Genomic DNA, 22,777 nt, shown 5'->3' with positions numbered 1-22,777 from the left:
CGCTACCTCTGCGTCTTCCTGTGCTTACAGAGTAGAGCGGTGCACCTGGAGATGGCCTGCGGACTCGACACTGACAGTTTTCTGCGAGCATTCCTGAGATTCATCGCTCGAAGAGGGAGGCCGTCTGAGATCATCTCCGACAACGGGAAGAATTTTGTTGGAGCAAGTCGCGAGCTACGGAAGCTAGTCGGAGCTCTGGACCAAGAAGTGATCAAGAGACAAACCGCTCACTTCTACATAGACTGGAAGTTCATTCCTCCGGGAGCGCCTCATTTCAATGGTGGCTGCGAGGCGATGGTAAAAAGTGCGAAGCGGGCACTACGAAGAACTTTAGAAGCCGCCCATCTGACAGATGAAGAACTGATGACCGCGTTCTGCCGCGCGGAGGCGCTTCTGAACACCAGGCCACTGACCGCGGTCTCATCTGACCCGTCTGATGCGCCACCGCTCACCCCGGCAGCGTTCCTGCTCGGTCACACCCAGCTGGATATCTGCTCTGAAGACGCTGACACGCCCGAGAACGCCAGAAAAAGGTGGCGTCGACTCCAGCAGCTGAACACAGAGTTCTGGCGGCGCTGGATCAGAGAATACTTACCAAGTCTTCAGACAAGACAGAAGTGGACGGAGATGTCACGCAATCTGCGTGAAGGAGAGATGGTGCTGATCGCAGACTCATCGGTGCCTCGAGGCTCGTGGCCCCTGGGCAGAGTCGCCAGAACGTTCCCCGGTCAGGACGGCCTCGTCCGCGTCGTGGAGGTGAACACGCGGAAGGGTGTGTACAAACGACCGGTCACCAAGATCGTGCGACTGGAGCTAGACAACTGAAGTAACTGAGAGCTCATGAATGGCCGGTCGATGTTCCGGCACGTAGTGTTCTGAATGACGTGCTCATTCAGTGTCGGGGGGAAATGTTGATGAGAAAAGAACTGTTTTTATTGAAAGTGTGGCGGGTGAATGAACTTATTTTATGTGAGTGGCTGAGAGGTGCCCCAGAGTGAGGACGCGTGAGTCATAAAAATGGCTTATCAGTGAAAATGTTAAGAAAATACAGAAATGACAGAGAATTTGAAGTTCTTAGTTGTTTCTCATTTAAGTCATTAAGTTTATTAAGAAAAAGACACAACGCGAGGAAACTATCAAGCCACACTGCCTATTATACAATCGGCGTTTGCGTCGGTCTACAACTTTTGTGGAAGAATCCGAGTGGAGAACACACGCGGGATATATGATCGGTTGAGCTTTCACCGTTGTCCTAGCACTTCGACAAGCGTAATCTGAAGAGAATGAAACTAACCTCTGGTGATGAGAGCTTTCAAAAGCTGCGTGGCTTTTCCCTGGTTCTGGATTTTGTTGTGAAAATTCAAATAGGCAAAGCACGCAATTTTATTCAACTGAGTAAATGCGGCGTTGTTGGTCCAAGGACAAAAGACAAGCAGACAAAACGACAATTGCTTGGCATGGAATACACGATTTTGCAGGATATCTATCAGCATGATATTTACTACACCAGCAGAGATGCCACAATACACCCCTCCAAAATAACGAGAGACCGCCAACGCAAGCGCCAAACCCGTGCATTATATCACCTGGCACAAACATGCAGCCACAGACACCGATTTACATGACTAGTCAGATCTCTCGACTACGTTCGCTTCGTTCGAGCCCGGCCTGACGTGGCGCTAATTTATCACAAGGCGCGTCGGAGCGGTGCGTTGTCCGTGCCGCCCGGTTTTCTCCGTCAGCTGGAGGTCCCGGGTGGCGGTGGTGGCCTCTCGGCAGGTCAGGCGGGCGCGGCGGCCGGCCGGCGGCAGGCGCCCGGTGACGGCGGCCCCGTCTCGCGCTCCGTGAGCCCGGCCTCCAGGCGGGCCACCATGGCCGGCAGGTGGCAGAAGTAGCGACTGGCGGCCACGTGCCGCAGACGCACCCGCTGACACAGCTCCGGCCCGTACCGCTGCCGGGGAAGAGGAGTACAGCCACAAAACGGTCAGTACCGCTGTGAGGGAGATGAGGTACGGTCACACTCGTCAGTACCGCTACTGGGAAGAAAGGAGAGGAGCACACCGGTACCTGATACATATATTACAGGCCGTACTGCTAGCTGGAGGTGGGAGAGTTTGGACAAAGCACACACTGGTCACGCGAGAAGTATAACGAGACACTGAAATCATGATTGGTATAGCCGTCTCGTTCCTGGATCGTCATCCACTTTAAGAACGCACGCGCACCTCCAGGTGTGTCATCACTGACCTGCTGCGGCTTTCCGAGCTTGTAGTGCGCCTCGGTCTCGTCTCTGGTGAGCAGGACGCAGTTCCAAGGCGTCCAGGGCTGTTCCACGTCCCAGCGGCAGAGCAGCAGCTCATAGAGGTCCGGATCGGCGCTCAGGCAGGACTGGCCGCCCCACAGCGACAGCACCAGGTGACGGAAATCAGACTCCTGTAACACATGAAAGACAGAGGTGGTATGTCAGACAGGACTGACCGCCCCACAGCGACAGCACCAGGTGACGGAAGTCAGACTCCTGTAACACACAGACAGAGGTGGTATGTCAGACAGGACTGGCCGCCCCACAGCGACAGCACCAGGTGGCGGAAGTCAGACTCCTGTCACAGAAACAAATACATGTGTCAGACTCATTAACCTGTCCCATACCCAGATCATAAGTCACACGTAGGCCTCGCACACACATGGGTAGCGAAAGTCGTACACCTTTCTCACACCGTATGTAGCGAGGAAAGACTTGCCAGTGACCAAACCCCACGCACGCTCCCCGTACTTCGACTGCAGGCTGTCCTCTCTCACATATACTAGAGTACCACTGACCCGTCAGTAATCCTCCGCTGACCTGTATGAGGCAGACGGCTGCCGAGCCCGGTGACCGGTTCTGTTCGTCACGGCGCAGCTCTTCCAGCATCTTCCCGAGCACGTTGTTGTCGTGACGCCGCAGCGCCCAGTTCTGCAGCTGTTCACACATACGGCACCTGAGGGAAAGTAGCGGGACGGAGCGGTAAGGATGGTTGGTGGTTAGTGGTTACACATCTAACTAGAGTTGAAGCCAACGACAGAGGCACTCTGTACTGCGCACAAGTCACCACTAGGCTGTAAAAAATAAGACAATAATGGCATTCGCTAGCTGCATTATTTATGACGGCATAAGTCCTTAAGTCTGATATGGGACATCAGTTCATTCACGACCCCTAAATCAATATCCATCCCACTGCACTTTCCCACACCCACCAATTCCCCGCCGCTCTGACGTACCTCCTCAGGGTAACGTCGCTGGCGTCCACCTGGAACTGGTGTCTCGGCAGACAGCGGTGGCACGAGGTGCACGTGTTGACGTCACCGCGGATCGACTCTGGGTCCAGCGGTACCTGACGCACGTCAAAACAAGGCACACGTCAGTCGGGGACAGTGATGGTGACGGCAGACATCATCCAAAAGCAATAAGGCGAGATGAGGAAAATTTACAGGCAGTGAAGCAACATGTGTAAGCATCATAGAGTATTAGCAAACATCATGAAAAAACGCGGTAAATTATGTACATTTTTATCAGCCAGGATAGTATCAAAAGTGGACCCTGTTAGCTAGCCATGCCAGACCCAGCAGAACTCCTAGCCACTGTGGCCTAGGACGCACCTTCTGGCATTTGGCCGAGGCCGGGTTGAAGTTGACATCCCTCAGCAGTCGCCAGAAGAGCTGCAGGGAGCGGTGTCTCAGGCCGGCCAGGTGCCGCGGCGTCACCCCGCGCGACAGCAGGTCCATCTCGCGCTTACAGAGGTCCCGCAGCTCGTGGTTATCGGCCGAGAACGGCAGGCCGGCGATCTGCGGACGGATGGGCGTTAGAAGCCGAATAGGAGGGAGAAGCGCGGATATGTCGCACATCTGACTGGCTAACAATCGACCGAATAAAATGATGGTTACCAAACTCACTCCGCATGATAACGTATTACTCCTCTTATAATATGAACACCAAAACAGATTCAACAGTGCTCACGGTAACCGAAACAACACATTTTAACAAAAAGATGCCCACCATATGGTCCCACCCCCCAAAACCTGACAACTTCCATAACTCAACGTATTGACACCTGTCACATGATTGCGCAAAATACACGTAATCGTGCGCTGATTTTCTCACCCTCCCAAGTCCGATCCAGTCTCACCAGGTCGGCCAGCGTGGCCAAGATGTCTGACCGCTCGTCGGCGCTCAGCCCGGGCAGGGTCAGCGAGGTGTGAATGTCGCGCAGCTGACGCGCCCACAGCGTCACTGAGTTGTCCACCGAAATGGGCTCGCCGTCACGGCCCTTCCAGCGCAGAGGTGCCTGCGTCTGTCAAGAGAGGGGAGTAAAGGGCTTAGACACAGTGTAACTGCTGATACAGGCACAGCATAGGCGACTCGCTGTCATAGAGAGGAGTAGGCAGCAACACAAAGTACGTATGCCTGACCCTGCTTTAAACGACGCAATGCAAGTTTGATTTGACGAGCCGGCCTGTGGTAGGCAGTGCCATTCAAAAGTGTCCATGCAACGTCGACTTATGATTCGATAACTATTTTCCCGAACCAAGAGCGTTGATCTGAAATATCATTACATGTTGAGTTCAATCATAGTACCTATTAGACCAATCCAAACTTCACGTACCTTCTCCAGCAGCCGGTGTATGCGTTTGGCCTGTCCGCAGGCGGCCGCGCGGCTCTGATGGCCGTTGATGGCCTTCAGCATCTCCGCCTCCTGTTCCAGCAGCTGACACAGCGCCGCCTTCAGCTCACCACCCGACTTGGTGGAGTAACAGTAGGCGATGGCCTTCTTCCGCCAGGCCTCCAGCGAGCTGAACAGAATGTCGAAGTCGTTCTTGCTCTTGGGGTCCATCTTCCGCTCGACGACTCCGGCGCGACGCTTCAGCCGAGCCTGGGACCCAGGCCGAATACAGGTCAGCGTCGGCAATAACGAACAGAATTACAGCAACAGCTGCAGATAAGAGGAGGAAATGATCGCCATGAGAGAGATAAGCTACAAAGAAAACATTAACAACACTAAATCTAAGATAGGTCAATTAGTGTTCAGTGTGAGCGTTGGTCACTCGACTAACGTTGCAATGCCGCACTCCGGAGTCTCTGGTGACCTCCGATGACCCAATGACCCGTATCTGACCTGTTTGCGCCGTTCTGCGTCGTCCACAATCCACTGGAGCACGACATCCCGCTCCCTGGCCATCCGCTGTACCCGGCGACGGGCCAGCCAGCGGCGCCAGTACTTCTGTAGAAGAATCGCCTGTGGTGGAGAGCGTGAATATCGTCAGACAGGGGAGTAACACGGGCCAACCAGCGGCGCCAGTATTTTTGTAGAACGATCGCCTGTGGTGGAGAGGGAACATCGTCAGACAATTGGGGCCTATTGTTGTTGTTGTTGTTGTTCCCCCTGGGACCTCCTTACGGAGGACCATAGCCGAGAGGCTCCCTATGGCGAAGGTAGCCGGCCTCCAAGGCAGCCACCAGGTCGGCGTCCCGCAGCCGCGACGGGTCGACGTGAATGCTGCCAGTTAGCCGCAGGCGGGCGCCAGCGAGGGCCGGGCAGCGGAGCAACACGTGCTCCGGCACGTCCGCCTCTTCCCGGCACACGGCGCAGAGCGCCGTGGGGCACCGCTTATCGGGGCACTGCAGGCATGCCACGGAGGGGTGGCGGCCGATCCGGTGCAGGTATTGGAGCGAGCGGCCCCAGTGGCCCACCCTCCACTGGTGCACCGAGATGGCGGCCTCTCGGTCCTCTCCGGGGATGGGGAGCGGCAGGGTGCTCCCGAAGATAGCCTTGAAAAAGGAGTCGGGCCAGTTTTCGCGCCACTGACGTGTGGTCGTCCGATGAACTGCCCGTGTCAGGGGCCGAGCGTCCGAGGGCACGGCGCCCTGGGGCAGGGTGGCCGCTTGCTTGGCCAGGGCGTCAGCGCGCTCGTTCTCCGCCAGCCCGCAGTGAGCAGGGACCCACTGCAGGGTCACCTGCCGGCGCTCGGCAATGTCCAGCAGCGTCCTCCAGATCGCCGCGCCGAAAGTGGAGGTCTGGGCGGCCGCTCCCGCGCTGAGGAGGCTCAGGGCGGCTCGTGAGTCAGAGCACGCCACCAGCGGGGCGGGGGACGGCTCATCCCGGACCCGCTCCAGCGCCGCCCTCAGGGCGAACAGCTCCGCACGGGTGCTGGAGCAGAGGTCTCCCGCCACCACCTCAACCTCGAGAGTCTCCCCCGACGCGGTAAAGATGATGGCGCCGCCCCCTCGCCTCGCCTGACCCCAGCGTCCGCAGAGCCGTCGGACCAAATCCACGTGGCCTGGGCTGGGAGCGCCGCCAGGTGCTGCCGCGCGGCCTCTCGTCGCGTCTCGTTGGAGGAGGCTCGACGACCGCCGGGTCCCACGTCCAGATTGAAGGCGATCGGGCGGCAGGTTGTCCACGGGAGGAGGGGAACCTCGAGGCGCGGCTCCACCGTCACTCCCTCGGCGCCCGCCTCGATCAGCGCCGATCGCCCCAGTTGTCGCCAGCCGGTGGTAGACCGCAGTCGAGTGGGTGGGTCGGCCTCCGCGACGCGGCGAAGAGGGTCGTCCTCCGGCAGGGCGAGCGCTCGGCAGAGCGTTCGCGCGGCCAGCGTCTTCCTGGTGGACCATGCTGAAGGGATGCCAGCCTCGGCCAGCAGGGGATCCCTGGGGGTGGACCTTGGGCATCCGGTCACCACCCGGGCTGCCGCCAGCAGCTCGCGCTCCACCAGCTGAACGTGTGACGGGGACGCGGCCGGGAGCCAGGCACCCGCTGCGTATTCAAGGGCTCCCCGGACATACCCGTTCGCGACTGTCCTGAGCTGCGCCTCGCGGAGACCCCAGGCCCGGCCGGTCATCCTCCGCAGCTGTGCCGTCCGCGGCCGGACCTTCCGCCGCAGCAGAGAGTCGCAGTGGTCTTTAAAGTGTAGAAGTCTGTCGAAGGTCACCCCCAGAAGATGTAGGCTGGTGCCACCGGTGACCTGCGTGCCGTTCGCCAGGAGTTGCACGCCGCGCTCGTCCCTGCTCCGCTGAGTCAGCAGCAGCGCCTGGGTCTTCTGTCCGGCGATGGACATCTTCCAGTGCCTTGCCCATCGGGCCAGGGCGTCGGCCGACTTCTGGGCGCGAGCCACCGCAAGCTCTACGGTGGCTCCAGCGCTCAGTGTGGCCCTGTCGTCCGCATACATCAGGACGTCCGTGCGGTCCGAGGCGTTCCGCAGGGTCTCGATAAGGTCCGCCGCCCAGAGCGTGTAGATGGTCGGTGCCAGGACCGAGCCCTGCGGCAGGCCCGCGCGGAACACGCGCTCGCTGCTGTGCGCGCCGTTGACCTCTACGCGGGCCCGCCTGCCGCGAAGGAACCGGAATTTCCAGGTCGCGAGACATCTGGGGAGGAGCTTGAGGAGCTTCAGGTGCAACATCCGGTGATCGATCGTGTCATAGGCACGGGAGAAGTCGAACGCCAGGAGGACAAAGCGGTCCGCCGTCACGCCATCCTCCGGGCCTCGTCTCGGCTTGGGGCGATTCCAGCCATCTTGAACCGTTTGGACCAAGCGGGCCAGACTGTCCTCCGCCGACCTCCCGCGGCGGAACCCGACCTGTTCGGGGGGCACCAGTCGGTCTCGCTCGATGAGGTAGGTCGTCCGGGCCGCGATCATCCGCTCCGCTAGCTTGGCGATGTGACTCGTGAGCGCGATCGGGCGGTAGCTGCCCACTTGTTTGGGGTCTTTGCCGGCCTTAAAGATAGGGATGATGGTCGCCCGTCGCCATGAGGCGGGCGTCTCGAGGTTGGACCACGATCTGTTGATGAGTGCCAGAAGGGTCCGGTAGGCCGTCGGTCCGAAGTGCCGCAGGTGTTCGGTGCATACCCGGTCCGGTCCTGGCGCCTTCTTCGTCCCGAGGTGTCGGATTTGGTCGTCGGATTGGGGCCTGTCTGTGGGAGAGACACACAGCCCAACAAACGACGCCAGTACTTCTGCAGAACGATCGCCTGCAGAGACAGCGGGAGCATAGTCAGACGCGGGGAGACAGTCACACGGGCCAGCCAGCGACGCCAGTGCTTGTGAGGAACGACTACCTGTGAGGGCGAGGGGAAGACTGTTGGTGCGTGTGGGGGGGGGGGGGGGGGCACGGCATATCAGCGAGAGGCACAGATTGTCGCTGATATGGACCAGACCACTGTCAAGTGTCAAAATAAATTATTTTTACAAGCTAAGCGAAATATGTGAGGGTACTTGATTGTTTATGAATGGTTAAACATAGCGAAGCTAGTTATAATTTCCAAAATCCCACACCATGGCTGTAATACTGTTTGTGAGCATGCCGCCAGTGCAAGACCCAGCGCGGCGCCGCTCTCACCTTATCGGTTCGCAGCTGGAGCAGTTCGTCAGCCGTCTGGTAGGCGCCGCTGTAGGACAGCACCCGCTCGCGCCGGTGGTCCTGCCACACACCCGGTTTGGGCATCTGGGTGCACGTGTCGCGGTTCGTCTGCACGGCCGCCGGCAGGCCCCATGCTGTCTGCGCGTCCCGCTCGTGGCGCTCTGGACGAACGGACGGTTAAGATCAATGGCGCTGACAATTCACGACCTGACACGAGTTGCGAACAGGCGTGGGTCGAGGACAGGCCCGTTGGGTCGAGATTTCGAGAATATGGGTCAAAGATCACGATAGCACATGGTTCACGGACAACGGTCACAGACGCGGATCACAGAAAAATGGCACGGACACGGTCCTGAACACGGATCACAGTCTAGCACGAGGTTCACAGAGGGTTAAAGACACGGATAGTGGGAACCAGTCAGGGACACGGGCCACCGACGGTTTAACACGCGATAAGCATAACTTCAACGTAGCTGCCGGTAGAGTCCGCGGCACTCCGCGCTGCTCCGAACTGAAAGACTCACCATAGGCGTAGTTTCTGAAGGGCCGAGTGTAGGTCTGCGCGGTGGCGTGCAGGTACTCGGTGCCGTCCCGTTTGTCCCGGTATCCGCCTAAGAACGGTTTCTCGCCGTCTCCCGGCTCGATAGCCACCGAAATGGTCCGCCGTCCGCCGTCCTCCCCCTCTGCACAGGACAGAGTGGCGAATAGGTCAGATATGTCACGCTGAACTCAGGGCAAGGTATTGGTTCAGTTCGTAAGGTATAGATACCCTAGGAAGTGTCATTAAACTGTCGTTGAGAGGCACCCCAAGTAGCCAGCACCATGAATGAACAACATTCGCGTTTGCATAAGGCTTACCTTTACCAGGAGGCATGAATGGGGAATGCTTAGTCATTAATTGAGCAAATCAAACCATCTAGAACGGTCAATAGACTGAGACACCAACTTGAAGTGTCCGGTATGACTCCACGCTTCTACGGTACAATTCTACGGTATTTCATGTGCAGATCTACCAAAAAGTAGTAAAAGATTGGGCAAAGACCATGCAACTACAAAGGACTAATCCCAAAACATAGCTCACAACCGAGTCTACGAGAGGGGACCCTAAGACCTACCCTCCACAAGGCAGCTCACTGTGACTAACCTGCACGGCGGAAGCTCCGGGGACCGACCTGTGTGCACGGTGACGGTCCGCACGCCGCCGCCGCCCGCTCCCGGGCCGTCAGACGAGGACGGTCGCCGGCGCACGATCCTCTCCAGCACATTCAGCACGAACCCGGGCTGTTCGAGGTCCAGTCCGGCCAGCACCAGACTGTCCGAGACCGGCTCCGTGCCAAGGTAGATCTCCAGCTGTGAGACAATCACAAACGAGGATGGAAGGTCACAAGCAGACTAAGACGATCTGACAAGTAACCTCACATCACTGTCTACGTAGAATTGCACAAACAACCACAATCGTAACATTTTTAACTGTAACATTGACTGTCACCGAACAGTGGCTGTATTTATCCCGTTTAGCCGCCGTCCTGTGCCCCCACGCCACTCACATCATCCGGATGGTAGTTGAGGTCGCCAGCCAGCACGGCCAGCACCTCGCGCATGTTGTAGTTGATGTGGAGCTCCTTCACGAGGCGCCGGCCACCGGCCACCACGAACGGAATGGCAACCTTGGGCGCAGAGTTGGTCCGCTGCAGACTTCGGTGCACCCCAATACCCTGGAGGCGGGGACATGGAACTGAATGGTAAATAGGCTACTGAGGATGAGCCAGCTTCACTGCCTACTGCACAGATTGGCCTGGCACCATCCTGCCTGAACGGCAGTGACATGCAATTTGTATGTAATATTAATTCATTATGGCCAGTCACTGCAATTAAATTTTGAAAATTAGCAGAAGAATGGGTTAAGTTTGACTTTTACAAAAAGTTCACACTGAAAGCAGAATGGAACTCCTGGTCATATGTGAGAGGAATAACCTCAAACCACATTTTGAAAAATCCAGAGTATGCAGTATAAATGAATTGTCGTTCACAAAACGAGAAAAGTGCAAATGCATGGATCAATTTATAAAATATGATAGTGAAAGACAACAAAACAATTATTACTGCATTCACAAAACCACAAAACTTACATTACGGTCTTGGTGAGTTGAGTTGACCGCCATCGTCACCCTCAGTCAGCTGGAATGTTGATCTCCAGATGGTTCACACTCTCCCTGAAAAGGATATTACAATCAATAACAAAGCTAAAGCTTAAGAGTCAAGTGTTAATTTTTTTTCAGCCCGGCAGGGTGGTCCATTAACTGATTTTTATCATGGCTAATCTTAGTCTCTACAGGCTGTCGCACGCAATACTGCTGGTCTTTGAATGATGGCCCACCAAGCCGATCCCGGGACACGTCAGTCGTCCAAGCCCGCCAGTATTGGGGCGCGTCATTCGTCCCATCCCACCTGTCCCCGAGCCAGCACACGTCATTCGTTCCACCCTGAGGCCTGACCTGACCCCAACGACACCGGGGCAAGTTATTCGTCCTCCGCCTATTGAACATTGGAGTTCGTAGGTTTGGGGCTTTCTGAGAAAATATGAAATTCATTTTTTTTAAAGGAGCGATAAATGAGATCCCATTGCAGGAAGCAGACAACAGGACCCAATCGCGTCCCCGCATCAGATACTTTTTCTCAAATCACGTCAGTCCCGCAGCTCAGTTGGTGGAGCGTTGAGCTCAACGGGTGACAGCCCGGTTTGTTCACATTCGCTTTTTGGATCGCGCGAGCGCTCCGTTCCTATGAAAGCATCGCGCGACGCCTCACCCCACCATTGGAGACGCCATTTCTGGCGAATACGCGGCCGGGAGGCGAGGACGGAGCCAAACGCTCCATCGGTGCAGAGTCCACCGAGCAGCCCCAGCCGATTTCGGCGATATCGGCTAGCTGGCTGCAGTTTCGAGTAGTACCAGGCAAAGAAGCTAAACAGTATGATCATATTCATGCTGGACACCCAAAATGGAATGTGAGAGAGGATTTACATGCCTAACCAGAACAAACCCATTTGGGTCTTGACCCATTTGGGTCTTGATCAGCTTCCACATAATCAGTGCCCTACACTAGAGCTATCTTCCACTCTGACAGGATCCCCAAAATCTGCCCCACTGGCAGGAAGCCATGAAACTGTCTAGTGTCACTTGTCAGCATTCATGAGTCAAGTGCACCAATGCCAATACCATTGAGCCCCAGTGTGTAAACCAGTACTTGCTGTGATATTATGCATGCTGGGTGCTGGCAGGGTAAGGGATAAGGGCTATGTTCAGCAGGGACATTGGCAATTGACAGTGTGAGGATACACTTTAGATTAATCAGTGCACTGCAGATCCAGACTGCAAAGCATGGCAATGTTAATTGTTAATAGGATCTTGTCAGTGCACAGGCAAACAGGTGGTGCATGGTGCTGTGCTGATTTCCAATGTTGGAGTGTGGATTTTGCTTGGAGCTGTACAGCTGGCCCCAATGTGCCACTATACTGAACTGCTGTCCTTGCACATTCACGCCCACGGGCATCACTTTTCCAAAATTGGTAGGGCTCTAATGATCAATTATAGATCAAAAACTCTTACTCTGACTCTGGGCAAAAGCAAAACTGCTGACTCCAACTGACTCAGACCCCGGCCCCTAGCGGCCATCCCTGACCCTGCAGTTGATGACTCTGACTCCAACTCTGCAGCACTAGTTTTGATATCATAAGTGCATATATCTCGTGCATTTGGGGGCAAAAATTAATGGGTCCTGTTGGGTACAGCCTGGTGTGGCTTTCTGGTGTTTGGCATGGGCTGGTGCAGATTTGTCGAATGAGCTTGTGAGTGTCATTGTCTCTGTTGTCTCACTTTGCAGTGCAGGTGCAGTCTGCCCGGGCCCTGGAGAGTGGTCAACAGAACAGCCCAATTAACCATGAATCACAATGAAAATGCGGTATCGGTAAAGCTGGCGTCACCCTCACCTCGTTTACTCTTCTCGTTGGTTCCTGCATATCTTTGGAGTGGTTTCAAAGGACAGTCAGAGAGGAAATGAGGAACCCACACTGCTCGAGACGCGCCAGTCATCAACGGAAACAATGCACATGTTAACATTCGCTAAGAGAATGACTGGTATAGTGCGCCTCCGGTGACATTATTACCAAAACATTGTCAGGCTTTCTGGAGTTATGCCTAGTTACATTGTTAGGTTACACAATTACAAAAGAAAACAATGTGTGTACATAGTCACAACATGGCATGATTCAGTCAACGTAAGAAAACAGTACATCTGGAATGCAGGCATCCAACATTTTTTTAAAGTTCTGTATACTTTGGGCATTCACCACATAATCTGGCAGCGAGTTCCACGTATCAATCACCCTCACTGAGAAAAAACGTTGTCTGGTGGACGTGTTACCGTGTGTGCGATGAATCTTGAAACTATGGCCTCTGGTGCGGTTCAAGGGAGTGGTAAGGAAAAGATCATCTGGAGAGATGAAGGACTGTCCATGGAAGATTTTCCAGCACAGGAGAAGATCGGCCCGCTTCAGTCTGCCCTGGACAGAGTACAATTGCAATGACTGGAGACGATTAGCATAACTGAGAGTTTCAAGTCCAGAGATCCGTTTAGTCCAGCGTCGCTGCACCCTTTCCAGTAGCCGGAGGTCCTGCAGGTAACCTGTGTTCCAAAGGCTTGAACAATAGTCTAAGATAGGTCGGATGTGTGTTTTGAGCAAAAACAACATAAACTCCGGAGAGCGGCTTACCGTTGATCTGAGAAAGTTCTGAGCAAGACCGCCAGCTTTGTGGCACACGTTTTGAATATGGGTGTGAAATTTCAAATCAGTATCGACCGTGACTCCCAAATCTTTAGCTGAATTGGCCCGAGGGATTTCTCTGCCATTCAAGAAGTAAGCTGGAGCATCGCTATTGCGCCTCCTAGAAAAACTAAGGACTGCACATTTTGAGACATTCATATGAAGACCCCAAGATAGAGCAGTGTCGTGGAGTGAGTTGATGTCATCCTGGACACATTGGTGGGATACCGCTGGCGTCTCAGACAGTCGTGTATGATTCACGCATGCGTAAATCTTGAGGTCGTCAGTGAAAATTTTGTATTGGCACTTGAGGGTGGACGCCACACTATTAATATTGATATACACCAGGAAGAGTAAGGGCCCCAGGACAGAGCCCCACCATCACCACTAACAGCTAAATGTGTAGATGAAGTTAGAGTAAAACACATAATCTAACCTGACCTAGCCTTACCTACTTACCTACAACCTACCAGCCTACACACTTTGAACCAACCAGCCTACAACCTACAAACCCAGTAGGCGGAACTATGGTCAAGCGTACCCATTTTCGGGAACGCATTTTCGTTCCCATGTTTGGGAACGATAAACCCAAATATGGGAACGCCATGTAGGCATTATTTAAAACAAGAAAAAGAACCGTTAAATGACGTCCAAAAAAAAAAAAAAACGATCGTGAACCGCCTGATATTTGTCCCAATATTGTTGGGAAAGAGTTTGATATTGTAAGGCCCATCGTAGTTTCAAATCGTTCCCCTATTTCTAAAGCAGTCCATCATCCGGGCCGCGAGCCCAAATTTGGGAACGCTCTCGTACACTGGCGCTGCAAGCGTTCCTTATTATGGGAACGGCGTACCCAAAATTGGGAACGATTTCACCGACGCCTTTCAGGGGCTCTTTTCATTAACAAGCATCACGTCCAACGCCGCAAATTATTGTTAACGCAACAATCATCAGATGACCTTTCCGGCAAGACCGTCGCATGTTACGCCCGGTCTTCTGCGCTTTTATTCCCGTCGATCTCGCAGCGGGCACGCCCCCCTCTGCAGGATTACGTAGTTCACAACGCTCAGCGATGTTCAACAAGGTCTTCCATACCTATATCCACCGTCCGCGCCGAGGGTGGAGACATGTCAAGCACCTGTCTGTTTATCACCGATAGTTGACGAGCACAAGGAAGTATCCAAAAATGGGAACGCTGAATATGTTACACCCTCAAAACACCTAGTCCCAATGAAAATCTAGTTTTTTCCTTTCTTGATGGGTGTAAGTGGCAAAAGGCCTGGTAGGATGGGCACGAGGAATGATCGAGATCAGCATAAAAATTATAAATAAGCCACACAAAGCGACCTATATAAGAGAAATTCCCCCAAAACGATCGTGCTTAGAAACACGGAAGACAAAAATCACGCTCATGACGCTCCTTATAAAACAACGCTTAAAGGGACTGTCCCACCTTAACATTAGATTTGAGTTGAGATAGCCATCTTGATGGACGTTCTTTGAAAATCAGTGCCGTGAAAACCGTTTCTCCAGCAATTACTTCATCGCAAAGAAATTTGAGTTTGATTTTGACATCTGTGCAAATAAGTGCCACAATGTATTGGTATAGGCACTTAAATCTGATGACGTCATCAGGCTTTCGAACGTCCGTTAAATGTTTGACTAAAACGTTTTGTAGCACGCGGTGGTATATGCTGCGTTGCGCGCAACAAATGCCGCACTTTTAAATAAAGTCGCTAGGAACAGCGGAGATCCCAAAAAGTAAACAAAAGTAAAAGTCTAATATCTTCAAAACCGGTGAATATTTTTCGGTGAAATTTGGTAGATATTCGTTTTCGCTCTTTCTGAACCGAGCGACATCACTTTCATGCCAATTCATAAACTTTTTTAAAGGTGGGAGGGTCCCTTTAACAGCTAGCATCCAAATAAAATATGTCTTTCCGGGATGATAAAATACAGCTGAATAATTTTAAACCACTGAAACCGAGTTTACAACAGTAGTTCGGTAAAATCACTGACGTTCCACGCGGTCGTGCGCCCCGACACCAAAAGTCAACAATATTACCTCGGGACTGTCCGCGTGTTCGCTTGCATATGTCAGCATCTGGTGTCGCTAGTATGAAACTTCATAACCAGGCGAAAATTATTGTACTTGACCTCAAAATGTAAAAAACGCTTCATTTTCCTTAAAATTGCAAGTTAAATGTAGTATAACCCATGTTTTCACCATTCCGTCATTTCAAAAAATCATTAAAAATATCATTCGACGGTCAATTTCCTTGTGCAACGGTCAGATTAAAGATAATTTTATAGAGACTTAGTACGTAACCGGACAAATCTTCGTATGGCAATTCTTCGTCGCGCAATTCCTCGTCCGCATTTCTTCGTCCGCAAATCTTCGTCGGCGCATTTATTCGTGTCGCATAACTTCGTCTCGCATTTCTTCGTAAGCGCAAATATTCGTAGCGCATTTTTTCGTATCCGCATTTCTTCGTACGCGCATTTCTTCGTCAAGCATTTTTTCGTCCACGCATTTCTTCGTCTACGCAAATCTTCGTCCGCATTTCTTCGTCCACGCAAATCTTCGTCTGCGCATATCTTCGTCCGCAAATCTTCGTCCCCGCAAATCTTCGTCCGCAAATCTTCGTCCGCATTTTTTCGTCCACGCATTTCTTCGTCTACGCAAATCTTCGTCCGCATTTCTTCGTCCAGCAAATCTTCGTCCCGGCAAATCTTCGTCCGCAAATCTTCGTCCGCCAAACTTCGTCCGCAAATCTTCGTCCGCAAATCTTCGTCCGCATTTTTCGTCCACGCATTTCTTCGTCCACGCAAATCTTCGTCCGCAAATCTTTGTCTGCGCATATTTTCGTCCGCAAACCTTTGTCTCCGCTATCTTCGTCTCCGCAAACATTCGTCCACAAATGTGGTTCAATAAAACCATGAAGAAATATCAGACCATCAAGTGATTGACGAATTTAATGCATGGAATGGATGATCGAAACTTTTGAAGTCAGGTAGATGGGGTCTGTCCGGTGAAGCTATTGTATTTGGGAGCCGAGAATTGAAACATTCCATATCATGTGTCCCGGACATTCTTTTTTCGCGGTCGATGAATGACAATACAATCTCTTGTACCCTCGCCGGCATAGGCGGCGGAACGGGGAGGGCACCGGGGCACCGTTCCCCTCTTTAATTTTGGCCTTTTAACAGTAGCCCTATGGGCGTTGCATGGAAAGAATGGGACTAAAAGTCGGCAGTGCCGTGCCCCCCCCCCCCCTAATTGAATGTGTTCCGCCGCTACTGCTCGCCGGACCTATTTGTTTTCTACATATACGCCGGCCGAGGGGGGCGGGTACGACCCCCCCCCCCCCCATCGCCGTTTCGCCACTGGTGGAGCTAGCGCGTCGCGGAAAAAACGAGCGTGTGCGCCGTTACGAGACGCAGAGGTTAATACCCGATTTTAAGGCCTTCTAGGTCAGGGGTCGGCTTACAGCCCGCGGGCCGGATCCGGCCAGGAGGGTGACGGTTGGATCCGGCCCGCGACCATCTGACGTCCGGCCCGCGCAAGTTTTGTCTAGAAGTAGAATTAGACAAAAACACCCGCAAATGGTGTTTATAAACTCATGAAGTGTGCGAAGGAAGAACTATTGTGCCAAAGCACATTTAAGTCACTTTTATATCGGAGTCGATTTCTGAAGGAACCGCGGGCCGGAACACGATGTAAGTCGATGATACCAGCCGCGGGCCGGACGTCAGATGGTCGCGGGCCGGATCGAACCGTCACCCTCCTGGCCGGATCCGGCCCGCGGGCCGTAAGCCGACCCCTGACCTAGAAGGCCTTAAAATCGGGTATTAATCTCTGCGTCTCGTAACGGCGCACACGCTCGTTTTTTTCCGCGACGCGCTAGCTCCACCAGTGGCGAAACGGCGATGGGGGGAAGGGGGGGGGGGTCGTGCCCGCCCCCCCCCCCTCGGCCGGCGTATATGTAGAAAACAAATAGGTCCGGCGAGCAGTAGCGGCGGAACACATTCAATTAGGGGGGGGGGGGGGCTTGGCACTGCCGACTTTTAGTCCCATTCTTTCCATGCAACGCCCATAGGGCTACTGTTAAAAGGCCAAATTAAAGAGGGGAACGGTGCCCCGGTGCCCTCCCCGTTCCGCCGCCTATGCCGGCGAGGGTACAAGAGATTGTATTGTCATTCATCGACCGCGAAAAAAGAATGTCCGGGACACAAATGATATGGAATGTTTCAATTCTCGGCTCCCAAATACAATAGCTTCACCTGACAGACCTCATCTACCTGACTTCAAAAGTTTCGATCATCCATTCCATGCATTAAATTCGTCAATCACTTGATGGTCTGATATTTCTTCATGGTTTTATTGAACCACATTTGTGGACGAATGTTTGCGGAGACGAAGATAGCGGAGACAAAGGTTTGCGGACGAAAATATGCGCAGACAAAGATTTGCGGACGAAGATTTGCGTGGACGAAGAAATGCGTGGACGAAAAATGCGGACGAAGATTTGCAGACGAAGATTTGCGGACGAAGTTTTGCGGACGAAGATTTGCGGACGAAGATTTGCCGGGACGAAGATTTGCGTGGACGAAGAAATGCGGACGAAGATTTGCGTAGACGAAGAAATGCGTGGACGAAAAAATGTGGACGAAGATTTGCGGACGAAGATTTGCGGGGACGAAGATTTGCGGACGAAGATATGCGCAGACGAAGATTTGCGTGGACGAAGAAATGCGGACGAAGATTTGCGTAGACGAAGAAATGCGTGGACGAAAAAATGCTTGACGAAGAAATGCGCGTACGAAGAAATGCGGATACGAAAAAATGCGCTACGAATATTTGCGCTTACTAAGAAATGCGAGACGAAGTTATGCGACACGAATAAATGCGCCGACGAAGATTTGCGGACGAAGAAATGCGGACGAAGAATTGCGCGACGAAGAAATGCCATACGAAGATTTGTCCTGGAATCGACTTAGTAGATACTTAAATTAGCGTGCACTTTTTTGAGACGTGATGCACTAATGAGTTTTAGTGGGCGAACGGCCGAAAAATTAACTTCCGTTCTCATAAATGGGAACGCCCGTTCCCATATTTGGGAACTCCGTTCCCAAAAATGGGAACGTTCCTATATTTGGGTACTCATGACCATAGTTCCACCTACTGAACCCACAACATAACCTACCTACCTACCGCCGACGGTGACGCCAGCTTTACCGATAGGTACCGAAAATGCTAGGATACGTCAGCACCTCTGACCAGTCGTTAGATTTTTATCTACTTGGACTTCATCTTCACATTTAATAGTGTGTGCCCACAATTATCAATTCACACTTAACACTGAAAATGTCATTGGTTAAAATCAAAATTGAAATAGACGCCAATCGCCATATCAGTTGGGCAAACTAGGCGGCGGGAATCAAAATATGGAGGCATCAAAATATTGATTCTAGTGGGCGGAGCTTTGACCATATATGGGCATAGAATCAATATTTTGATTCAATTTGGGACATTCCCACCTTCAGACGACCCGTTACGGCGGAAAAAACCCCCATGACGGCGAGATTTTTTGACAAGTCAACACAAAAAACTTCCCCGCTTCAATTTTTCGCTGCATGGCTATCAGCCGTTTGTCGCGCGTACCTTTACGAATGGCATAAAGATTTCGCCGCCATAATTCAACAAAAACGTGCTGTTAAAACTTGCTCTGTTTATCATTAACGACGAGCCTTTGTATTTTTTTCATAATTTTGTCTAAAAGAAAATGAAAAATGCGTTATTTAGTTGTATAATTCATTTATAAGAAATATTCTTTTTCTTTGTATCTAGCCACGATTTCCGGTTCCCGCCATTTCGCGCCGGCGTCGTGGGTGTTTGGATGCAACGTAGTGCTCCCGGTTTTATTTTGTTTAAGCGACCTTTTCTGAAGTGTAAGTAACAATGGATCATATTTTAAGATACTTTGAAGTGTGTTTTTCAATTTCAGGCATGTGATCTTAACGTTTCTTACCAAAAACTCGTTTTAAGAGATGGTTTTAGGAACATGGCGCGGTAGCGACATCAGCGGCGCGGGACGCCTTCTCACTCTTCTATTGTCTTTTTAAGCTATATTTTTTCGAAAATGATGTCTTAGGTGTAGTATTTCAGTGAAATATGATGTCCTTTAAAAGTTACGGTATAAATTAGTTACAAGAAGCCTGATGTTTTGTCTCACATGATAGAATTGTTGGGTGGACTCATGAAATGGGGGCAGTGCATGTCCAGTATTTTACATAATTTGGATGTTTTAGCCTCTGCTTGTGTCTCACTCACCCAATTGTTGCTACAACTTTAATTTGTAGCATTTAAATTTTTTAAGGGCAACTAGGTTATTGACTTGTTCCGATTTAAGATTGAAAGGTCTTAGTGCATGTTGGTGTTTGCCTTATTTAAATAGTAGGTATGTATGCTTGGCTTGTAATTGCTTCGCCCATTTTTGCTACATATTTAATGATGCTTATTTTAAGTGTAACAAAAGCAAGTTGCTGAATGGTGTAAGCCATATTTACATTATGCGTAGTCTTCAAGAAAATTATGCGTCTAATGTATGTCAGTCCAGGGAATGCTGGATAGTTAATTTTCAGGATTGTCCATGCCAAAGTTAATTATAGAGGCCAGTTTTATCGACACAAATAGCTGCCTGCTGGAATTTTTTTGCCCAAAGACTGCTTCACATATGGAGCGTTAACATGATGGGCACGTAAACGGATAAGGCTGTACCGTTCATGCTCTGTATGTGAAGTAACTTTTAGACAAAAAAAAAATCCAGCAGCCACCTATTTTTCTGTTGGTACAACTGGCCTCAGATATACTTTTTTGGCAGAATTTATATAACTGCATGAGATGACAGTTGTTGGCGCACCTGGTGGCGTTCAGTGGAAATTTAAGTGACATTATTTAATTTTTTAATTAATTTTTTATTGAATATATTCTAAAATTAATAGTTGCTGAACAAGTAGAATAATAACACATATAGTTTCCTAATTTATTGTCCACAAATGTCCTAATTATTGTGTTCTGTTGTTTGCTGCAGGTCAACCAATGATCAAACACTGGTCGTTGCGGGGATTGGCTTCAGAGGGTCAAGGATGGCGTCTTGAATCGCTGTTCAGTCGACAGGCAACTGTATGACAACGCCATCCCTGTCAACCAGAGCGTCGACCGAAGTAGGGCGGCGTTGCGCGGACCTGGCCGCACCCGACCAACCGGTGGAGTACCTGACTCGGGCTGGGTGGAGACTACCTACATCACGACTTTTTGAACTTTGATCTCGTGGCGAGAAACAATATGACGTGAGGAAGTGTGTATGTGGCTGGCGGGGCCGAGGGTGAAATGCGCCACGTGTTTATCCTGCCGGATGACGACAGCGTCACCAACCTGTCAAAGAACGAGCTGGTGCAGCGCGTGATGACTGCTATCTCGTCCCTAGAACCGGAGTAGAAAAACGTGTGCATAGCCCAAATGAAGCGAACCAAAACACAGGCAGGACTGATAGTTTTTCGGTCGAGAATGTTCTGAAGATGCTGATCCGTAGACCAATTGGTGACCGTTTTCGGTGGTAATATGGAATCTTGTGATGTTCCAAAGCGACCTGCTTTGGGTGTGGACATAAGTGGCTCAACCTGACAGGATTGATGTGTTAGGTAGCCGTGCTAATCATAAACCCTATATTGAGTGTATCTGTACAAATTTTGTTTATATTTATTTCATGTATTTGATTCGAAACCGGAAATTGCTCTTTGTAATTAGGCAACATCGAGACGTTGAAGTCATTCTCCAGAAGTTTATTTGTTTTTTCTTACCTGTCCACGGTATGTCTTATTGGTTAGGTCTCAGTTTTAAATATTATTAACTGCATGTTTTGCAAATACGTAGCCATATTGAATAAGAGACGTGTCCTAAAAGTGAGTATTGCTTTGCATGGGATGTGAGCATCAACGACAGGGCTTTGTGATGGCAAATGTGTGGCAATTGCAGGGATCGTTGTGAAATGTGTTATGAATATCATCGTATTATTTGCGACTGCAAATACATCCGTGTATCATATTTTCATTCAAATTGTGCAATTTGTGCAACGGGCTTGAGGAGTATATTGTTCGGCGAAATATCTCTTACTGTACTCCACAGAAATGGGACGGGATACAGATGCGTAGAAACACATTCATGAACACGTGAAAGACGATAAGTGAACTTTTTTTTACTCAAAATCAATGCTACAAAGCAGGGATGTGGAGTCGTGAAAATGTTAGACGGCTTCGGCTCCGGAGGAAAAATCGGCTCCAGCTCCGGCTCCGGCTCCGAGTAAAATGGTCGGGCTTCGGTTCCGGCTCCGACTCAGTACAACCCCTATACAAAGGTCAGCACGGCTCCCTTGACGCATTCCCTCGAAGGCTTGCAGCTTTGAGCAGGGAGCTAGGGTGAGTGCTGAAAATCCCTGGTCTACCGTGGGAATAAGGTCTAGAAAAAATTACACGATCCTGTGCTGATAATATCTTCATGAATTTATTGAATTTGCATTATTTGCACACAAGAAACATTCCATAAGTCAATTTGAAGAGTGAAGTACGTCTGCAGAAAGTCAGTTCGCAGAATCAATATATTGATAAACCAGCTGATTTCAGAATCAAAATAATGATTAGCCAGCTGTTTGCGGAATCAAAATATTGATTCTCGCCGGGATTAGCCGCCGTGATGAATCAATATCTTGATTATTTTCAAGACGCTTTCCTAAACTAACCGAAGAGGTTAGGGCTATTGTTTCGTGCCTGGCGGGTAGCTTCAACGTTGTTCTACATTTTGTGAAGAAACTATCTTGAAATTATAGCCGGTTGCTGAAGAATTGACGTTTCTGTGATGGTCTGCACGTATGCCCATATATGGTCAAAGCTCCGCCCACTAGAATCAATATTTTGATGCCTCCATATTTTGATTCCCGCCGCCTAGTTTGCCCAACTGATATCTACTCACCAGCCGCAGAGCGAGTGTAGGACGCCTCAGCAGTCAGCCTCCGTCGTCATCGTTATTTCGTCGAAGAAAACAAAGACGAAATGAGGGAAAACACCATTAATGCATTATGCATATTTAATGGAAAATATAAATATCCGGCAGTGTCTAGTACGTCCCCTCCCACTCTTTTTTCTCTCTTTGAAAAGACAAAAAATGTGTGAGCGCTCAGGGCCGAATACAATGCAGTGTTCCAAATAAACTACAGAATAAATATGACGTCATAGGCTCGATCTTGTTTTGATCTGATATGACGTCACATAGAGTTTGGTACAAGACTGTGTAAACAGCATCGAGGCTATATAAACGATAAAGTTGATTTAAAGCTGACTAAAATATTTGACTTCTTAAGAAAAATTTAAAACTGTAGGCAGGCTTAAATTGATAACAGTTTTAAAAAAATGCATGCTGATCCTTAAACATCTCATTTGCCTTGCTACCTTTGCCATTTCAACGTTTTTTAAACAATTAAGCATAAGATATCATAAACCAAGCTCTTTTTGGC

At 50.9% G+C, this 22,777-nt stretch overlaps 1 protein-coding gene and 1 long non-coding RNA gene across 9 annotated transcripts; one reads left to right on the top strand and one right to left on the bottom strand.

The window, feature by feature from the left end:
- Nucleotides 1-1,367: 1,367 nt before the first annotated feature.
- LOC122385879 (IQ and ubiquitin-like domain-containing protein) lies at nucleotides 1,368-22,621 on the bottom strand. 8 transcript variants are annotated; one of them, XM_043374489.1, is made up of 14 exons: nucleotides 22,237-22,621; nucleotides 10,516-10,599; nucleotides 9,934-10,101; nucleotides 9,559-9,736; nucleotides 8,911-9,069; nucleotides 8,366-8,547; nucleotides 5,151-5,270; nucleotides 4,641-4,907; nucleotides 4,164-4,328; nucleotides 3,637-3,822; nucleotides 3,259-3,371; nucleotides 2,843-2,978; nucleotides 2,248-2,433; nucleotides 1,368-1,951 (listed from the first exon to the last, which is right to left on the bottom strand). In XM_043374489.1, exons 2-14 carry the CDS (start codon nucleotides 10,546-10,548, stop codon nucleotides 1,781-1,783), a joined length of 2,064 nt encoding a protein of 687 aa, XP_043230424.1. In that variant the 5' UTR covers nucleotides 10,549-10,599; nucleotides 22,237-22,621; the 3' UTR covers nucleotides 1,368-1,780. The 8 variants fall into 8 exon arrangements, with proteins under 8 accessions (XP_043230424.1, XP_043230429.1, XP_043230423.1 ...); XM_043374494.1 differs by having other exon boundaries at nucleotides 9,531-9,736; nucleotides 22,237-22,448; XM_043374488.1 differs by lacking the exon at nucleotides 22,237-22,621 and adding an exon at nucleotides 18,420-18,604.
- Nucleotides 18,631-21,321, top strand: LOC122385884. The gene is made up of 2 exons (XR_006257296.1): nucleotides 18,631-19,160; nucleotides 20,303-21,321. It is a non-coding gene; the product is annotated as an uncharacterized LOC122385884 (long non-coding RNA).
- Nucleotides 22,622-22,777: the final 156 nt, after the last annotated feature.

This window comes from Amphibalanus amphitrite, unplaced genomic scaffold (genome assembly GCF_019059575.1).
Source record: "Amphibalanus amphitrite isolate SeventyFive unplaced genomic scaffold, NRLGWU_Aamphi_draft 000234F_arrow, whole genome shotgun sequence".
Taxonomy (NCBI): Eukaryota; Metazoa; Arthropoda; class Thecostraca; order Balanomorpha; family Balanidae; genus Amphibalanus; species Amphibalanus amphitrite.
The sequence above is the reverse complement of the archived record's forward strand: the minus strand, read 5'-3'. Positions and strand labels throughout refer to the sequence as shown.

What these genes read in the sequence shown, in the direction of transcription:
- LOC122385879 (XM_043374489.1), bottom strand. Translation starts at nt 10,548, where the DNA reads ATGGCGGTCAACTCAACTCACCAAGACCGTAAT. An exon ending in TACACCGGCTGCTGGAGAAG is followed by an intron (nt 4,329 to 4,640) that starts GTACGTGAAGTT and finishes CTCTCTTGACAG; the next exon opens with ACGCAGGCACCTCTGCGCTG. An exon ending in AGCGACGTTACCCTGAGGAG is followed by an intron (nt 2,979 to 3,258) that starts GTACGTCAGAGC and finishes ACTTTCCCTCAG; the next exon opens with GTGCCGTATGTGTGAACAGC.